At 35.8% G+C, this 21210-nt stretch overlaps 1 protein-coding gene across 1 annotated transcript; it reads left to right on the top strand.

Moving 5' to 3' along the window:
- The first annotated feature begins 17785 nt into the window (after positions 1–17785).
- Positions 17786–20445, top strand: LOC149193063 (peroxidase 21-like). Its single transcript, XM_089406528.1, has 4 exons — positions 17786–18041; positions 18164–18352; positions 18658–18823; positions 19928–20445. Exons 1-4 carry the CDS (start codon positions 17823–17825, stop codon positions 20332–20334), a joined length of 981 nt encoding a protein of 326 aa, XP_089262654.1. The 5' UTR covers positions 17786–17822; the 3' UTR covers positions 20335–20445.
- Positions 20446–21210: the final 765 nt, after the last annotated feature.

Genomic DNA, 21210 nt, shown 5'->3' with positions numbered 1-21210 from the left:
ATTGGACTCCTAGTACAACATCAGCACCTCCCATTGGAATGGAAAGCATTGGGCTAGTCAATACATATTCTCCCATGGATAGCTTGATATTATGGCACTTTCCAGAACAATTTATTGTTCCTCCATTTGCAATCATCACTTGACACTCTGGTGCTGGATATAGGAAGCAATTCAATTCTTTTGCTACCCTACAATGAATAAAATTGTGGGTGCTTCCTGAATCAATCAACACTATTACCTTTTTCTTCTTGATTTGTCCTTCTATCTTGATGGTTTGAGGAGTGGTAATTCCCGCCAATGCATTACAAGATATGGTCGGATTTATTTGTTCTTCATCTAGGCTTTGTTCCTGGAATATATCCTCTTCTTTTGACCTTTCTTGCTCCTTTTCTTCTTCCTCTTCACAATCTATGTAGAATAATTTCTTCTCAGCACACTTATGACCTTTTGTGTATTTGCTATCACAATTGTAACAAAGCCCTTTTGCTCTTTTTTCTTCCAATTGTTGTGGTGTCAACCTTGTAGGTTGTGGAAGACTATGGGCAACAACACTTCCGTCTTTATAGTTGTGAATGGTATGCTTCCTAGTTGCCATAATTTTGCTTTCCATTTTTCTTGCTAACCTGAATGCCTTCTCTAATGAATCAGGTTCCCAAAGGCGAACATCATGTTGGATATTATCCTTTAAAGACCCTATGAACACATCAATCCTATGCTCCTCTGGAATATCTTTTACCCTTATGTTCAATTTTTGGAACTCCTCAATGTGCTCCATTATTGAACCCTTTTGTTTGAGACTTATCAATTGGCTAAAAAAAGTGTTGCTTTTTGTATCCTCATAATGTGCTATCAATTCTTCCGTAAAAATTGCCCAAGTGATAAATTGTTTTCGAGAACAAAGCCATTGATACCATACAAACTGATTTGGTTCCAAATATAAAGTTGCCATACGTACCTTTTGTGTGTTTTGCACATTATTGAGATCGAAGAATTGCTCCATCTGTAATATCCATGTGGCGGGATCCTTGCCATCAAACTTCCTCATATCGATTTTTGGAATATGGTGGGTCTTCGATCCAACATTACAGTCTATGGAATCATGATTAACATTTCTTTTGTTCACATCATGAGTTTCCTTTACAACCTTTTCACCATTAGTAAGTATTTCTTGTAGAAAATTTGTCAAATCTATCTTCAAATCTGCCATGTTTGTCTTCAAATCTGTCCTCAAATCTGCCTTCAGATCATCCATCTTAGTTTCCATGCCCTTTACCTTAGATTCCATGCCATTTATCTTAGATTCCACGCCATTTATCTTAGCATCTGTTAGCTTTTGTGAGCGTGACATTTGTTGCACTTGTTCTTGTAATTTTGATATATCATGTAGCATTTCTTCCTCTTCTTCATGAGTCATGCTAGAGCTTTCAGGTTCCTTACTAGGTGTTTGCATTTTCTTTCCTCGGGGCATCAGTTACCGATAATAATGCTTTACTATGCCCTTTGAATTCCTTCAAACCAAGCTTATGCAAAAATTAAAAAAAAACTACACACCTTTTTTTACTTTGTAGAAGCCTGATATTGAATCTGATGTATCTCTGTAATTTCGAATCATCCAGTTCTGAAATTGTGACCTGTAGTAGCCTTGTATTTCCTCTTTCCAATGCCACTAGTTTGATCCAAATTGGATTCTCCAAGAAAGAGTTATGCACAATCTCCCGCAGTGACCTGATTATAGACTATTTCAGTAGAGCGAATTTGTATGAAGTGCCACGTGTCACTGCTTCAACCTCTGACTCTAAAAAATAAATAAAAGAAAACTACAGTCCGTCCTGTTTTTGTAACTTCTTACAAAATTTTAATCCGATGCTCAGAAAGAAAGTTATGACGATTTTCCCCAGGTCACTTGTTTTGAGTGTAATTCAAGAGTCTGCAAAAAGACCAACTTCCTCAGATCATATCTCCAAAAATATCGCACGAAAAGCTCTTAAATTTGGACCCAAGGTTCAGCGTGATTTCTTCTCAAATGGGTTTTTTTTGCGACTTCTGAAATGTCACAGAAACAAAGTTATAGTGAAAATTCCACGATGATCTGTTTGGAGCAGCGAAACCCTAGAATCCCAAGCTCTGATACCAAATGTTATGAAACCAGCTCAAGAAAAGATAGAAAAGAAAGATCAACGCCTTAGAATTCAGCCTCTTCGAGGGGGAAACCTCCTTTACATTACATAAATGAACAATTCTTGGATGATACAAATGACAAAACCTCCTTTCTATATATAGGAGTCTAAGGAGTCACAATATAATCCAGCCGACCTAACAATAATAATATAAAGCCACAAAAATAACAATAGAGGGATTCTATGGGGCACAGAAATAACAATATGGGGGTAATAGGGGCACAACAATATAAATAAGGTGTATAACTACAACATTAATGGGGTAATCACTAGTATTATAGGGACCCAACATGCTCTTTTTGCTCTTTTTAGTTAAATAGATTAATCTTTTAAAAATGCCATATGAATAAGAGTTATGGTTTTTTTGGGCATCCAGTATTAATAACCATAGTAATTTTTTTTTTCTTGTGGCATTAGTAAGTGAGGCATGTTATTGTAACAAAACCTACTTAAAAATTTAGAATCTCCATGATAAAGTGGAGTTAGATTTTCATGGTTACGAATCCATTTTACAACTAATAATAATGATAACCATTTTAAATAAGGTTATAATTCAGTTAATTTTTATGATTTTGATTTTTTTGTTTGCAATGTGAGATGTATCAAGAGGTAAGTGTTTTGATCTTTATGTTTGTCAAGTTGTCTGTGATTGTGTAGGCTTGACCCATGGGTTGAGGAGCCGCCACCCAAGGGCATCTAAGTCATCAAAGTCACACTTGTGGCTTGAGGAGCTGCATCTCAAGGGAATCTAAGTTGTCAAAGTCACACCTGTGGCTTGAGGAGCCACACTGTAGGGGCATCTAAGCTGTCAAGGTCACACCAAACCTTAGTTGAGTGGATTTTTTAGCATGTCTCCTCCCTATAACACACAGTACAACTACCCCCCCATGAGGTTTGATCCTAGGTCACCTCCCTAGTGAGGCCCATCCTCAACCAATTGTGCTATTGGGACTTGAAAACAGTTTTGATGTTTATACACATTTACTATTCATTTAGTTTATATGGACGTGTTATCTTTTATACCATTTGAATCTAAGAAATGTGAGATGTATCATTGGGTAAGTGTTTTGATACCTATCAACCATTTAATTTATATGGAAATGCTAGTGTAATGTTATGGAAGAAAATCTTAGTCATACTTGTTAGTATGGAGGATATGGAGGAGATGCTGAGATCATGACATTGAAAATAATAAAATAATACTTATATTAACAAATTATAAAATAGTAATATGAGAGGAAAAAGTGGAGCATAACTATATAGCATTCAAATTTATAAAGCATGGCTTGTGTCATGGCTTATCAAATGTTCTCAAAACATTTGATGTTCTTTATTCACTCTATCAAGTGTTTGTGGTTCATTGTTCTCTTTTAGCTCAAACACGTGAGGGAGGTGAAACTTATTCAATTTTTAATCTAGAGTTTATATGTCACATTTAAAAAATATTAATAGTAAAAAAATTCAATATAGATTGAAAATAGAATATTTAAACATCAAATATGTGTATGTGAAATTTCAATGTGGATTATAGATAAAATAATTCAATATGCACATTGAGTAAAATATTTTAGTCTCTCTCTCTCTCTCATGTCGTTGAAATATTTTATTCATCAATATCCACATTAAAATGTTTTTTTTTATTCGTACGTTTTTAAACACACATGCACCTCTCTCTCTCTGAGGTGCATGTGTGTTTAAAAATGTACAAATAAAGAAAACATTTTAATGTGGATATTGATGAATAAAATATTTCAATGACATGAGAGAGAGAGAGAGAGAGATTTTTTATTAATATTTTTAAAGGAATCACGAACCTTCCTCATGCTTGAAATCCAAAGTGCCTATCAGTGGAATAATAAATCTCTCCCTCTCAAAATTTTCAATGCCACATGTCAGCTGAATATTAATAAATGAGCAAATAATGTATCTCCTTTGCAATGAAAAGTGAAAATATAATAGTTTTCTTTTTTATTTGAATTAAACTTTGTCTTTCACTAGTTGATATAAAATTATGTTACTTAATATGGATATGGAAATACTTTATTTATGGCTAACACTAAAATAGTTTTTTAATTAACATATATTTTTTAAATACCACGTGTTAATTGGATAGAGAATGAACTATACATCTCCTTCATAGTGGACTATTTATCAATATTATTTTTAGATCCCATGTGTCAACTCCATATTGAGTATTGAATGAATCAATTATCTCTCATATACTAAATGATCTGAAATCACCCATAAATGACCTCAGAGAATTAATGAAGGTATTACAGACTCATGTGCTGGGGTGTGCCTATGTTATTTTATGCAACGGATCAATAAGATTGCGAAATACACAGACACTGAAACAGTAAGAGAAACACAATAAGCAAACACATAAAACACAACAAGCTTAATAAGGAGTTCACCCAATCCTCCTAGGCTACATCTCCTGGTCCAACCTTCAGTGGTGGCCTTTCTATTGTGTCTTAAAAGTAGATTTTTACAATAATCAACCCAATTTGAGTCTCACTTAACAAATTATGATCAGTAGGATTGTACTTGGATCCCCCAAGTCTCTAGAGTACATAGACTCCCCTTACTGAATCTCGACCTCAACTAGTCTTAGTGGTATGAGTCTAGTCTAGTACTCAATATCTGACAGGTATACATAGAAGAGTTACTTGAACCTCTCAAGCCTTCTCTGCAGTTCACAGACTCTCATACTCTCTCTATCTCTGTCTGCTCGATGCTGCCTTTTTGCTACAGGTCAGCTCGACTTCTCTGTTCTCTGCAATTTACTTCTCTCTCTTTCTACCTTCCTCTCTGCTCTCTTTCTGTTCGTGACTTAAAGCCAATCCACTCCCTGACTATTCATTTCCGCTTCCTGGCTCCCTTGATCTCCTACCTCTGTCCACTTTAATTCCCCTACTCTGCGTCATCATCATTGTGTAACACTTCACAGAGAGGTGGCCACCTATTGCCTCACGAACTAAGTGTCAGTTCTCTTTGAACGGTCGTTATTTCCATTGCTCCAAGATTGCCCATGCAGCTGATTCCTTTGCCAACTCATTAGTCATACCGGACCTCAAATCTCATGTGACTCAGCCCATTTCCCCATCGAATACAGTCATCCATTGGATCATTTCTCAACCCTTGATCTGGAGCCTCCAGATCCTACGGTCTTTGTCCATATCGAGCGTGTAAGTAGCATGACCTTTACTCGTCCAATGTGAGTGGTTTTCTCTCTCATCCATTGGACACATGTCACCCAATGTATGGCATCGTGCGGGACTCAATCGAGCCCGCTTACCGCTTGAATCCCTTCTGATATCGTGTTGGTTTTAGCGTGGGACTCGCCTTCTGACAATTCGGTGATTTACGTATGGTTTTATGCTTTCCTCGTGACTGAGAACTTGGGGGCTTTTCTTTGCTTAGGCCTACAATACGTGATTAGCACTTTAGCACTAATCGCGTATCAGAAACTACCTCTATTTCTGGATTTGACCTCCCATTTGTCAATTTGTGCCAGCGCACGATTACCATGGGCCAACGGTCTGCGTGCTTTGACCAAGGGTCCTCGTTGCTTCATGTTGACCACAAATTGCCATTGTTTAGAGGTTATTTCTGATAGGCTCTACATCCATAAGAATTTGAAACTTCAGCATGAGTTACATAGTTCAGGAAACTTTAAGAGAGTTTAAGGGTCCGATTTGGATCATGGCCTTCCCACTGAAAAAGCTTTTGGACCACCAAAAGTTGGTTTTCAAGCATCAATTAATTGAGGGTATAGTTGTCTCACTTGTCTAATCTCTATCCACTTTGCACTACTTGGCTTTGAACCCTTGAGTCCAATCCCGAGGTACTTAACATCTCCCCTATGTGTCATCCTCACCTTCTTGTCTAGAACTATGTCTTCCTGCAATTCATTAAGATATTCAGGTAACAGATCATCAATAGAAGGAAACTGACTCTGCTCTTCAGGATCTTCAATTAATGAAGGTTCAAATAGTCTCAAGCTGTCTACATTAACGACTAAGTAGATGTGCATGTAAGCTGGTAAATCAAGGTGAAAGGCATTCTCACCAATTTTCTCAAGTATTTTGAAAGGTCCATACCTTATTGGCTTTAGCTTTTTACCTTCACCTTGCATTCTGTCTTTGGTGATATATATCCAGACTTGATCACCAACTTGGAAACTATGTTCCAATCGATGCTTTTCATGCCTTGCCTTGTATTTGGCTTGGCTCTTTTCCAACTCTTCTTGTACTACTTAGTGAATCTCTTGGATTTGTTCAATGAACTTGGTTGCCTTGTCCACATCATTGTGTCCATCAACTGCTATGTCTTTACCAAAGAAAAAATCCAAGGGAGACCTTGGTGTGAAACCAAAACAAGTCTCAAAAGGAGATCTCTATGTAGAAGAATGTTTAGCTCGATTGTAAGCATGCTGCACATAACATAAATGTTCGTCCCAATGTTTGGGATGCTTGCTGCAATAGCTTCTGAGCAACTGGATCACTGTCCTGTTGACCACTTCTGTTTGGCCATCTATCTGTGGATGAAAGGCTCTGCTCTTCTTCAGTTTGGTGTCCATCAGTTTCCACAAACTCGACCAAAACTTCCCAACCAATCAGGTGTCTTGATCAGATCTAATGGAAGTGGGTAATCCGAAATGAACCCATACATGCTAAAAGAACAACTTTGCAATTTGTTTAGCTATAATATGTTTGTTCCAAGGTATCAAAATAAACATTTTTCTAAACTTGTCGACAACAACATATAAATAGTCATGACCTTTCCTAGATTTAGGTAGTCCTCCAACAAATTCCATGGAAACACTTTCCCAAGGATGCGAAGGAACTGGTAGTGGACTGTACAAGCCTAGTTTTCTACTGCTGGGCTCCCTTTTAGCACACATGGTACATCCTCTTACATATCTAGAAACTGTCTCATTCATTTTTGGCCAATAACAAAACCTTTGCAACTATGCAACTGTTTTACTTACACCAAAGTGACCTAATATTAGAGAAGTGTGTACTTCTCGAAATATCTTTACTCTTTCAGATTGTGTAATGCATAGCTTCTCAAAATGATACAAGAGTCGGTCCTTAAAATGATAATCCAATTCTTCTACTTGTTTGCCTTGACTTAAAGTTGCATATACATCTTTAAAATCTATATCTTGAGCATATTGTTCAATGTAGCTCTCATGCAACACTGAATTATGCTTAAGTATAGTAGATGCATTTATAATTGGTCTAGACAACATATCTGCAACTTTATTGTGTATTCCATTTTTATATCTAATGAATAAATGAAATTGTTGTAGAAAACCCGTCGATCTATAATGTCTTGATTGATGCAACTTAGTTTGTGAGTGTAGATATTCAAGTGGTTGATGATCAGTATGTATAACTGTCTCTTTGCCCATTAAATAGTGTTTCTACTTTTTCACACTCTGTACTAATGCATAAAATTCTTTATCATATGTGGGATAGTTAACTACTACAAAATTAAATGTCTCAGAATGATAACATATGGGTTTACCATGTTGCATCAACACTGCTCCTGTGGCATAGTCATTAGCATCAATTTGGATTTCAAATGGTCTTTGAAGATCGGGCAGTGCTAGTATTAGTGATGTACTAATCTATTCTTTCAAGGTGTCAAAGGCTTTCTGCTATTTGCCTCCCCACTAAAACACCTTGTTCAATCCTGTTAAAGCATGTAAGGGAGCTACAGTTAAGGAAAAGTTAGAAATAAACTTTCTCCAATATTGTGTTGCTCCTAAGAAGCTTTTAACTTCTATAGCAGATTTGGGTTTAGGCCAGTTTACGATGATTGCAACCTTGGAGAGATCTATCCTCAATTCACCACCCCCTACTATATGTTCCAAATAATTCAAAGATGTTTTGTGAAATTTACATTTTGAGAGTTTAACATAAAGATTTTCTTTTAAAAACATCTAGGGTTTTCTTAACATGCTTTGAATGTTCTTCCCACGTTTTGTTGAATATAAGAATGTCATCCAAATAGACAATAACAAAATCATCGAGAAAAGGTCTAAGTACATCATTCATTACTCTCATTAAAGTAGCAGGAGCATTAGTTAAGCCAAAAGGCATAACCAGCCACTCATAAAATCCCTGCTTCGTTTTGAAAGCAGTCTTCCATGCATCTTGCTCTACAACTATGACCTGATCATATCCACTATGCAAGTCTAACTTGGAAAAATAAGCAGCTTCTTTCAATTGATCTAATAGATCATCTATGTGAGGAAGGGGATAACGATTTTTTATCCTTATATTATTCAGTGCTCGGTTATTAATGCACATTCTCCATGAGCCATCTTTCTTTCTCACCAAGACAATTGGAGACCCACATGGTGATGTGCTAGGTCTAATGAACCCCTTCTTGAGCAACTCTTGCACCTGCTTCTTCATTTCTACATTCTCTAAAGCGGACAACCTTTTATATCTGTGGCTGCGATTGTTGCTTCATCTCCTGAGTCTGACCCCAAACCTTTTTGAAGAGCTGCAACAGTCTTCTTCTTCTTTCCCTCAAACTTCTTAGGTCTCAACTCCAGATGCAAAATCCAGCAGTGCTCCTCATCATGCCCATCATTCTTACAGTGATTGGATGAAGACTTTCTTTTCTGTACAATGTTTGTCTTCCTCTCTTTCCATTTCTATTTTCTTTTCTCCTTATGTAGTGGGTTGGGGTGATCCCCCAACTTTTGGGTTCCCATTCTTACCTCTAGCTTCTAGATGTGTAGCCTGAACAGACACCTCATCTATACTAGTGGGATTAAACATGAGGATAGTGTGCCTCATGTGGCTGTGTAGACCACCTATGTACTTCAACAGAGTCTTAGGTGAGTCTAATAAAATTCCTAGAATCAAAGCTCTTTTCCTAAATTCTTGGGTGTAACCTTGTACACTTTTCCCTTTCAATTGCTGAAGAGTTTGTCAGCTCATCATGGCTTGCTGCATGTAAGCTAGTGGATAGAACTACTTTTTGATTGTAGAAACAAATTCACTCCAGACAAAAATAATCTTGCCATGTTTCTTCATGTCATCTTGTATCCTGCCTTCCCACCATACCAAGGCAGTGCCTCCAAGGCATAGGCTGGCCAGCTGAATCTTACTTTTTTCTGAGTCAATGCTTTGCACTCTGTAATAAACATCAATTTGTCTGATCCAATTATCCATCTTCTCTGCATTCAACTCTCCATCATATATTGGTAAATCAAATTTAACATCTAATTTAATCAAAGATGTCTTCTTTTTACTTTCAGGGCTATTAGGAGGTGTGAGAAATTTTTCTTATTTCCCATTGCCTTTAGAGTTGTCATGGAGGAGAGATTCTTCTACTCCTTTGTCTTGTTTAGAGCTTGATGAATCTTCATCTCTATGTTTCCTAAATTTCCTATTCATTTCATCCACCATTGACTTAAAAGTCATAAAACTATCCATGAATTGGGTTCATCTGATTCCAAGGGATTTTCTCCTCAAATTTTCTTCTTGGAATAGACTCTTCCAATTTCCAGGTTAGTTTCAACCAGCTCTCCTTCTCCTAATTTTAGCTTTGATCTAGTTAGCATTCAACAACAAAATCCACCACAAGCTTGTCTAACCTTAATAACCTAGGATCTCTGATACCACTTGATTTGAAATCACCCGTAAATGACCTCAGAGAATTAATGAAGGTATTACAGACTCATATGATCGGGTCTGCCTATGTTATTTTATGTAATGAATTGATAATATTGAGAAATACACAAACACTGAAATAGTAAGAGAAACATAGTAAGCAAACACATGAAACACAACAAGCTTAATAAGGAGTTCACCCAATCCTCCTGGGCTACATCTCCTAGTCCACCCTTGAGTGGTGGCCTTTCTATTATGTCTTAAAAGCGGATTTTTTACAATAATGAGCTCAATTTGAGTCTCGCTTAACAAATGATGATCTGTAGGATTGTACTTGGATCCCCCAAGTCCCTAGAGTACATAGACTTCCTTTACTAAATCTCGACCTCAACTGGTCTCAGTGGTATGAGTCCAATCTGGTACTCAATACCTCACAAGTATACACAGAAGAGTTGCTTGAACCTCTCAAGCCTTCTCTGGAGTTCACAGACTCTCAGACTCCCTCTGTCTCTATCTGCTCAATGTTGCCTTTGCTCTACAGGTTAGCTCGGCTTCTTTGTTCTCTGCAATTTGCTTCTCTCTCTTTCTGCCTTCCTCTCTGCTCTCTTTTTGTTCATGACATAAAGCCAATCCACTCCCTGACTATTCGTTTCTGCTTCCCGGCTCCATATATCTCCTCCCTCTGCTCACTTGAATTCCCCTACTCTGTGTCATCATCACTGTGTAACACTTCACAGAGAGGTGGCCAACTGTTTCCTCATGAACTGAGTGTCAGTTTTCTTTGAATAGTCATTATTTCCATTGCTCCAAGATTGCCCATGAAGTTGATTCCTCTGCCAACTCATCAGTCATACTGAACCTCAAATCTCATGTGAGTCAACCCATTTCCCCGTCAAATCCAGTCATCTGTCAGATCATTTCTCTATTGTTGATTTGGAGCCTCCATATCCTATGGTCTCTGTCCATATCAGGCAGGTAAGTAGCATGACCTTTACCCATCCGATGTGAGCGGTTTTCTCTCTCATCCATCAAATGTGTGTCACCCAGTGTATGGAATCGGGTGGGACTCGGTCGAGCCCACTTACCGCTTGAAGCCCTTCCGATATCCTGCTAGTTTTAGCACGAGACCCGCCTTCTGATGGAATCAGCAATTTCCATACAATTTTATGCTTTCCTTGTGACCGAGCACTTGGGGGCTTTCCTTTGCTGAGGGGGACACCCTGCGATACGCGATTAGTGCTTTAGCGCTAATCGTGTATCAGAAACTACCTCTGTTTCAGGATTTGACCTCCCGTTTGTCAATATGTGCCAACGCATGGTTACCATGGGCCAAAGGTCTGCGCGCTTTGACCGAGGGTCCTCGTTGCTCCGTGCTGACCACAAATTGCCATAGTTTAGATAATATTTCTGATAGGCTCAACATCCATAAGACCTTGAAACCTCGGCATGAGTTTTTACAGAGTTCGGGAAACTTTAAGAGAGTTTAAGGGTCCAATTCAAATCACTAAAATGTAAGAACCAATTAGAGAATAGATTATAATTTTTTTACTTTCAATTACTTTATCTTAAAGTTGATGTAAAATTCAAGTGGAAATTGAAGTTTTTTATTTATAGGCGACATTGAAATGGTTTTAGGTCACTTGGTTTACAACCTACAAAACTATGAGGATAAATTTGAAAAGATAATGGTTGTAGATCACTTGGTTTATAACCTACAAAACCATGAGGAGAAATTTGACAAGATGGAAGAAAGGTTGAAGGAAGATTGAAGGATGTAGAAAGTGAGTTGGTGATTGCAAATATTCTAGGATCAAGATGATTTCACCGCCATCTTAAGAAAGGTTGTTTGGCAAGGCTTGTCCAACATAGTGATAAAGATCAAGGTGAGAGAACCTGAGTTGTATGATGGGGCAAGAAGTGAAAAGGTGTTGGGGAATTTATTTTGGGATATGGAGCAATAATTGGATAAAATGAGTAGATTTTTAGATGAGGAAATGGTAAATGTTGTTCCTATGTTTCTCATAGGAACTATCACGTTATGGTGGAGAAAGTGATTGGAATACTTTGTAGTAGGTCGTATCACATATATGATAGCTACGTGGGTAGAGAAGAAAGTTACTTTACATGTATAGTTTGGGCCTGGATAGGATAGTCATATGGGTAGAGATGAATGTTGCTTTGCATATACAATTTGGGCCTTGAAATCACTCTTGTGTGGCTCAAAAATATTTGATTTCCTGGAAGCACAAGGAAAAGATCCAAACCTACATCAAAGATTTCTTGGGACTTATGTTGGAGGACAAGGACATGTCAAAGGAGGACATATTGGTCCATTTTATGAATAGATTATGGTCATGGGCACATAGTGAGTTGCAATGGAAATAAGTTCAAACGATTGTGAATTTCATTATTGCTACTAATAAATTGTTTGACTATAGAGAAGAGGAAAAGTTTGGTTCAAAAAATAATGAGATAGAGCATGGTAACAAGGGAAGGAAGGAAGACAAGGGGATGTTAAAGTATTGAAATAAAGTGAGTTGAAGAGATTAGATGCCTTAAAAGAGAAGAAGCCAATATCATGTTGGATATGAAAGAAGGAACATTATACGAGGGATTTCCCATTAAAAAATAAGTTAAATTAGCTTTAGAGCGCACAAAGAAGCCAATTTTTGGAGCGATGCAAATTTTGAGGGTGGTTGCAGGAGCACACACCACTCCTCCACCAGGTTCATTAAGTACTCATTTCAATTATGTTAGTGTAGAAGTGAACAAGAGATAGTTGTTGGTTATGATTATAGGCAAGAGACTCTTAACTTTGTTAGGGAGGATGTTGCATGATGGATTGGGCTATGTCTTGAACCTACACATACTACCTTAAGGGTGTTAACTCAATTGAGATAAAGGTCAATGGTATGAGTATATGTGTGCCGATTAGAATGGGCGACTGGCGTGGTGGGACAAACCTTACTATCATTCCTTTGGATGACTAGGAGATGGTCTTAAATTGAGAGTTTATGATATCAAAATTCCCATTTTGATTCTTCATTTGGATTGTTGGACGATTTTTAGGACCGTCACTAGTGATGGTGCCTACAATGAGAGGTAGTGTTGGGTTGGGAACTTGGGTGACATCCATATACATGGGTCATGGAGTTTCTCTGAGACTAGAAGATGTGGAGATGTTTAGATAGGTTTTTCTAGCGTAGGAGGAGAGGATTCAAGTCTTGGAAGATAAGTTTTGACATATATAGGATGTCTAAGTAAAACATTTGAGAATTATTATAGATTACAACTGAGGACATGAGAGAGGGTCCTAGATCAAAGAAAGGTTTGAGTAGAGGAGATATTTTTTTATCATCTCACAGATTAGGTGGTTGAGTCACTTACGACCGAAGAGTTTGATGAGGGGATTCCACAACCATGTAAAAACATGTTAGGGAGGAGATTGGACCTATTACAAAGGGACTTGGAGAGAGTGAGCAATTGTATGACCTTGAGCTAGAGAAAATCATAGAAGAGGTAAAGGGAAATATTGTTTCCTATACTTGTTTTTTGATGTATATGTTGTATAACTATGGAGTCACTTTAATGAGAGTAGTATAGTTAATTTCCGATGGTGATCAAGGTGGTAGTCATAAGGGCTACCCCACCATTCATTATCATTGATCCAAGAAAGCATGGTTCACTTTTGAGACGATGATGGAAAGTCATTGTTCCTCGGTGCCATGGAGGTGCCTAAGTAGAGCTTGGATGAGGTTGGAGATTCTTTGAGAGACAATATAGGCAAGGATGAAAATTGTGTGGGGAAGTGAGATCTTGTGGTTTTGGCAAGACAATTGAATTAGCTACTTGATTAGCTAGAGACGCAAGGGGATCCATCACACAGATGTATGTAGGAGTTTATTCGAAGTAGAGGTGTGATGACATATCAACAAGCATGACTTCAAGCTATGAAACTTATTTTGGTGACTTGGTAATTGAGTTGCTAGTTGGGAATTGTTGAATATGGTAACTACTTTGAGCACAGAAGGGCATAAGACCCTTAGCCTTTGTGATGCACTAGGTGCATGGGCACACTCAAGCATATCAGTAATGGGTGTCTTGTCTTAGTTTCCCACATGTGATTTTGGGGTTTCCTTGCCTTGGAAACAATCACATGACATCTTTGTGTGATGATATGACGACATGAGTAGGGTGCCATTACCAACTTGTGATGCAATATCACATGGCATGGGTGTTACCTAGATGTGTTATTGAATAGTGCATGAGATTGTGTAGTGAAATGCTATATTTGGTGTTTCCACCATTGTGTGATGGCAATGGGACAACTAAGGAAACATGTGGACCAATTTGGCCAAGCTGGATGAATGGAAAAGTGTCCATACACTTGGCATGAGCTTTTGTTCATATAAGCGGAGGAAAATATGAGTTAGGCCACATCACATGTCGAGACTAGCCGAATGAGTCAGCTAGGTAAGTGCTCACATGATTATTCCATAATTGTGATGATTCATCCAAAGTACTCGCATTTGTGAAAGGGATGGGTCAGCGGAGGCAAATAAGACATCATGCAACGATGAGACGGGTCAAGCAGTATGAATTGCCAAACATACAAAGGGCATATGAGACGGGTCAAGCAGTATGAATTGCCAAACATACAAAGGGCATATGAGGCATTAACCAAGACAAGTGAGGATGCCTTTCCATGATGAGATAGGTAAGGAAGAATGATGTTCACAAACTTAATGGGTAAATGATACATCGACTAGGGAGATTTAGGGTGGACTAAATAAAAGGTTGCAACCCACGATGGTTGTTGAGGGCACATAACACTTCGTATATATAGTCGAGATGATGGAATGGACAAGGCACATAACCAAGTAGTGAGTTAGCAAGGAAAACAACAAGGTTCGATTTTGGATGTTGTAGAGCTTGAATGAACTAAGCAAAGTCCGGAATGAGTTCCAGCGGAGGGCACAACTAGGATGCATCTCACCAAATGTGCGAACATGCGGGGCAAATTTTATTGTGAACAATTGTTTGATGTGCCTCTTCCTTTTGGATGGTTATTAGAAAAACACATGATATTTGGTGTTCTAGGTGACTCAGAAAATTGGTGTTTGGTGGACAAAATGAAATCTGGCATTATGTGTCACCTAGAAATTTGGTATTCCCCAAACATGTTGAAATTTAGTTTTCACTTTAAACTTTCGCATTCTAGATGAAATTTGATATTTCGGCTAAATTTTGAGGCTTGTGAAGAACTCCATGATACTGTTGAGAGCTTGATAGATTTTGGGTTAACATAGATCTATATTAGGTTGTAGAGCATCTCAACCTCTATTAATGTAACATTACTAGACAACATCTCTCCCATACTAAGTTGTAAAGCCCTCACTACTATAAATGCAACAAAGAAATAGACTTTATCTTAAATAACACAAAATTAGCAACTAATAGTAATAATAATAATAAATTGCAAGTTAAACATTTAATCTTTTACTACTTAATAAATTCAGATTAAATCCAAACTAAATAACAAATTAAAATATATAAAAAATCCCCTCTACACTACACTATCTGAAATAGACATATTTCAATTCCAAATTTGAGAAATATCCAAAAATTTGAAATCTAATAAAAAAAAATCGATTGTTTGACCTCTTTCCTTACCTTTAAATTCCAATATATTTCATAAATCTAAAATCTATATAAATTCCACACTTTAAAACAAAGAATCCATCTGCTCACAAATTATACTAAACATCATTAATATCACTAAGAAAAAAAGACATCGTAAAGATTATTTTTCAAAATTAATCATAGAAAAGCACCTTACCATCCATTTGCCTACTAAGACAAATCCGGAACTCTGGTGCTCCAACCGGCCCTCGTGCACACTCGCTTTCGTAACATATTCGGTAAGACAAATCCGGAACACTAGTGCTCCAACCGGCCCTCGTGCATGCTCGCTTTCATAACATATTCTGTACATGTCTGTTCATGTATTTTGTTGATTGAAATGGGCATATGCATTTGAACCAAATTTAATGCCTACAAATTTTGTGATTCCACTTTATTCTCCTTGGGAACTGCTGCTTTCATTCCCCACCCGGAGTAAAAGCTTCTGGTTGGTAGGGACCGGGTTGATACAAACCGCAGTATTGGAAAACTAAATATTGCACGCCTGTCTTTGACTTTACTGCCTGATTCGGTGATTTATGTTTAATATATTTATGTCGTGGCTGCTCCTGTATTTTATCCACAAAACTGCCCATTAATTATTAATGCTCTGGTGACACATTTTCCTTATCACGAAAGTGAAAAAGTGAAAAGCCTCAAAGTGGGTCTGTGCCAATTCTGATGCACTCATATTGTTCAGTGCATTGTGAACCATTGGACAAGCGTTGTTGAGCATGTGCCAACCACTTATCTTATTACATCACATATTGACCTAATTATGTCCAATGGAGAAGCCACTGAGTTGCCCATTCAATTCTTGACATATCCGTTTGTTTATGGTCAAGGCAGATTAATTAACTGTTTCGTTTTTAATATTGGAAAGCCTGTCCTCGAGTGCCCCTTCCAGATGAAAGGGTAATTTTCAGATTGAAGAATTTGATGAATATTTATTGAATTCTAATATATTTATGTTGATAAGTATGGTTATTTTTCAAATTAAGGTTTCATAATTTTAATTTATTTATTAATAATTATTATAATAAGAAATAATTTTTTATGAAATATTCTAAAATATTTTTATTATTATATAAATTAAAAATTGAGATTGATTTCAAAGTAGTTATTATTTTTTTTAATTAAATTAACAAATTAAAAGATTGTCATAAAAGAATGTAATGTGAAATGAGATGTTATTTGGGCATGTCATATTGATAAGTTATAGTATTGGTTCATGATATTGTAACAAAGTCTACTTATAAATTAAAATCCTCATCATATGAAATGTTTTTGAAATTTGATACCTATTATGAATTAATGCCTATCAAAATTTACCAGCCATTTAATTTATATGTTGAACTAGTCCTAAAATGTGTAAAAATTATTCTAAGTCATATAATATTGTTGGTATTTAATCTCCATGATATGAAATGTTTTTGAAATTCTTTGATGTCATTTAACATTTAGCAACTATTTAATTTGTATGGCTGAACTAGTCCTAAAATGTGTAAAAAGTTATTCTACCTTACAGAATCATGTTACTATTTGTTAATCTCCATCATATGAAATGTTTTTGAAATGCTTTGATGCTTATATATATATATATATATCCAATTTTAAGGTGTTTGAGACCTGGTATAAGTTTATGAAAATATACATACTTTACTTTTCCTATTTTGGACATATAACTTCTTAAAAACAAATACATGCTCTTAACTATTAAACCTACCCAAATTATATTATGAATTAATACTTATCTACATTTACTATTTATTTAATTGATATAACTAAACTAAAAAAATAATTCAATTATGATTCAACATCACATGATCTGATCTGATCTTGTTGCTATTTATCTTGAAAACCCAAAGCCCACTGACCTAAAAAATGATTCAATAATGATTCAACATCACATGATCTTGTTGCTATTTATCTTGAAAACCCAACGCCCACAGATCTTGCCATTGAGCTTGAATACCTTTTATTATTTAATAGCAGAGTTCATACGTGGCAGCCTTGAAAAAATGCTTCTTATAGGTTATAAAATCTTGTTACTATTTATCTTGAAAACCCAAAGCCCACTGAACTAAAAAATGATTCAATAATGATTCAACATCACATGATCTTGTTGCTATTTATCTTGAAAACCCAACGCCCACAGATCTTGTCATTGAGCTTGAATACCTTTTATTATTTAATAGCAGAGTTGATACGTGGCAGCCTTGAAAAAATGCTTCTTATAGGTTATAAATATGCATTGATAGACTGAGTGCTGCAGTGTAGTGCACATTTACTTGCATAGCTAGCGGGATTAGTAAAGAGTGTCATGGCGAGAATTGAGTTATTGAGCATCTCCATCTTGTTAGTCTGCACTGCAGGGATTACCTGTACTGCTCAGCAAACGGAATTGATGGAGGGTTATTACCAAACGCTGTGCCCCAGCGCCGAGGATATTATCAGAGACCAAGTCGACAAACTCTATCATGAGCATGGCAACACTGCTGTTTCCTGGCTTAGAACAATATTCCACGATTGCATGGTTGAGGTAGGAACATTATTCTTTGATCTCAGTTGATTATATGAGCATGCTACCTCTAGGAATTTCATAGATCAGGATCGTCTGCGCTACTTATCAGAGCTAATTGAGGTGTTGTTGATGTTTTATAGTCCTGCGATGCCTCCATTTTGTTAGAAAACACTCCAAACTTGGTGTCGGAGCAACAATCTGAAAGGAACTTTGGCATGCGCAATTTTAAGTTCTTGAACACCATCAAGAATGCTGTCGAGGAGGAATGCCCTGGAGTGGTCTCCTGTGCTGACATTATTGCTCTTGCTACGAGGGAAGGGACCGTCATGGTGAGACGTTGAATTTTGTCTGAGATTTATGGGCTTTCTGGAGTTTTAGGGTTTGGAATTTGAGAATATTTTTTTCCCCTAAGAATATTTAAAAATCATATGGAAAAATTAACTTCCGTTATTTCTTTTTCTTTTCCAAAATCTGGAATTGTGTTCATTTCATCCAAATTAGTTGAAGAGCATTCTAATCAATTTAGTTTCAAAATAAATAAAAAGAAGCTCAAACTAAACTATGATCTTTTTTTTTTAATTGACTGGGAATCGAGATTAATCGTATAATTTTATGTTATGATTTGACGACGAAGTTGGAAGGACCACGTATCGCTCTTAAAACGGGAAGGAGAGATAGCCTACAAAGCAGCGCAGCAGTGACTGACAAATACATGCCGCTGCATAACGACACAATCGACACGGTCTTGGATCGCTTCGAATCCATGGGAATCGATGCAGAAGGAACTGTAGCACTCCTAGGTTTGATATATTAATTTGATTATTTATGTTTAGTTTTAAAATAATTATTAATTTAGTGTTTTTTTTTTCTTTGGGATAATACTGTGGTTGTTTTATTGGAATTTTTCAAATTTTATAGAGATACTATGGCAGGTCATAATAAGACAGTCATCATAAGGTTGGAAGGATAGGTGTCTTTTGGAGTCTGGCCCAGTTTAAAGTGATTTGTAGACATCTCAGTTCTAGATTAAACTATGAGTTTTTAATATATGAGATTTTGGCCCTAATTTTCTGTGGTTTTTAGACATCTAGGTCCAAACTCAACTATGAGTTTCTAATTATGTATCTTGTAAGTTGTTGAAAAAACTCATTACTTTAGTTAACATGTTTATTTTGAAATATATTTTTTAAATTTTAATTAAATTATCAATAATAATTATTAAAATAATTATGTCATTTTTGTTCTTTTAATTAATTTAAAAAATAAATTTATGAACAAGTGTTTAAACAAGTTGTATTGCAAAGCCATAGCATTAACTCATAATATTTTAGCAAAAATTATTAAAAAAAAATTAGTTATTATAAAATGGAGTTATATATATATATATATATATATATATATAGATAGAGAGGTAGATAGATATATATTATTTTATAGTTTAATAATTTTATGATTTTTTATTTTATTTTTATTTTCTTTTAATGGCATATAAGGAAAAATCTTTTTTATCATTTTGAATTTTTTAATTAAGTTTCTAAAGTTTTTCAATCTCTTGGTTATTAAATCATTTTGAATTTTGAATTAAGTTTCTAATGTTTTTCAATCTCTTGGTTATTAAATCAATCTATAAGATGGAGTCAAATAACAAGTGTGTTTTCTCCCTCTCTTGATTATTAAATCAATCTATAAGATGGAGTCAAATAACTAAGTATGTTTTCTCCCCGAGCTTAAGTCGATTACTGATTCCCTGAATATTTGGGAATCAGACGGTCAATTTATTTTTAATACTTATCATAAATTGATGTGTATTAATTTCTAAATAAACTTATCATATAAACATATCTACCCTAGTATATTTCTAGTAATAACTAATATGATATTATTGCGACCTTTATATGGTGCAGGAGCTCACACCGTTGGCAGGACGCACTGTGTGAATTTAGTGAACAGGCTTTACCCAACGGTTGATCCATCTATTGATCCAGACTACGCAGAATATCTCAAAAAGAGATGCCCCACGCCAAATCCAGAACCTACTGAAGTCTTATACTCCCGGAACGACCCTGGGACCCCAATGAAATTTGATAACAACTACTACAAGAACTTGATCGCCAATAAGGGATTGTTGCTCATCGATCAGCGCTTGCTTTCGGACAACCGGACTTCAGATTATGTGAACAGAATGGCGCAAGATAACGATTACTTCTTCACCCAATTCGGGAGGGCCCTCATAATATTGTCTGAGAATAATCCCCTCACTGGAAGTCTCGGAGAAATACGAAAGGACTGTCGTTATGTCAATTCCCTGTAAACCATCTGTTAATGGGTACAAACTGCAAAGTCGTTCGTCTCTGAACTCTTTCTTTGCTACCCACATCGGAACTCCAGTTAGAACTAAAATATGGGTACAATGGTTACTATATATCGCCAATGTTTATATTCCTTGTTTTCCGAGCAGTTTATGTCCATTCTCATCAGAAAAATCTTTCGCAATCAGTCGATTATCACGTGCATTCCTTCTTTTTTATTTGACACTTGTCTTATTCTTTTGAGAGCTCATTTACATTAAATAACTATTTAAGAAAAAGAGTAACCTTTTTCCTTATTTATATGAGAAACTAAAGTTCTAAAGCTTTTGTCATTTGATAGTTCCGATAAATTTTTAACCCTTTTTTGTAAATTTGGTTAGAAACCCAAATCTTTTATTTTGTTTCAAAGTTAGATGAAATCGTAATAAAATTGTCATTTAATAAGATAGTAATACTCATTCCAATATTAAAGGTAATGAAAAATTTAATAATCATACTTTTATTTTAAAATGATGCGAGAGTAAAATGGTTATATAAAACTTTTTTTTATATGAGAACTAAAATATTTATTTTTATAATAATTTGAGTAGCAAAATTTAGGAAAGCTCCATTCTATAATACATATAAATTAAAATTTAATATTTATAACTATTAAACGATAAAAAATTTAATAATTTCAATTAACTTTTAAAATTATAAAATATCATAATCCAAGCACCTAATTTAATAATTTCAATTAACTTTTAAAATTATAAAATATCATAATCCAAGCACCTAACCTAATAAACTAAAGTAAAAATAAAAATTCACATTTAAGACTTTGCCACGAATATAAATAACCATGACATTTGATAACCCATTGGCTAATAAAAAATTTA

This window comes from Pinus tabuliformis, chromosome 2_2 (assembly GCF_031772625.1).
Source record: "Pinus tabuliformis cultivar Carrire ecotype Pingquan chromosome 2_2, CPIR1, whole genome shotgun sequence".
NCBI lineage: Eukaryota > Viridiplantae > Streptophyta > Pinopsida > Pinales > Pinaceae > Pinus > Pinus tabuliformis.
Note: the sequence above shows the minus strand (reverse complement) of the source record. Positions and strands in the feature narration are given on the sequence as shown.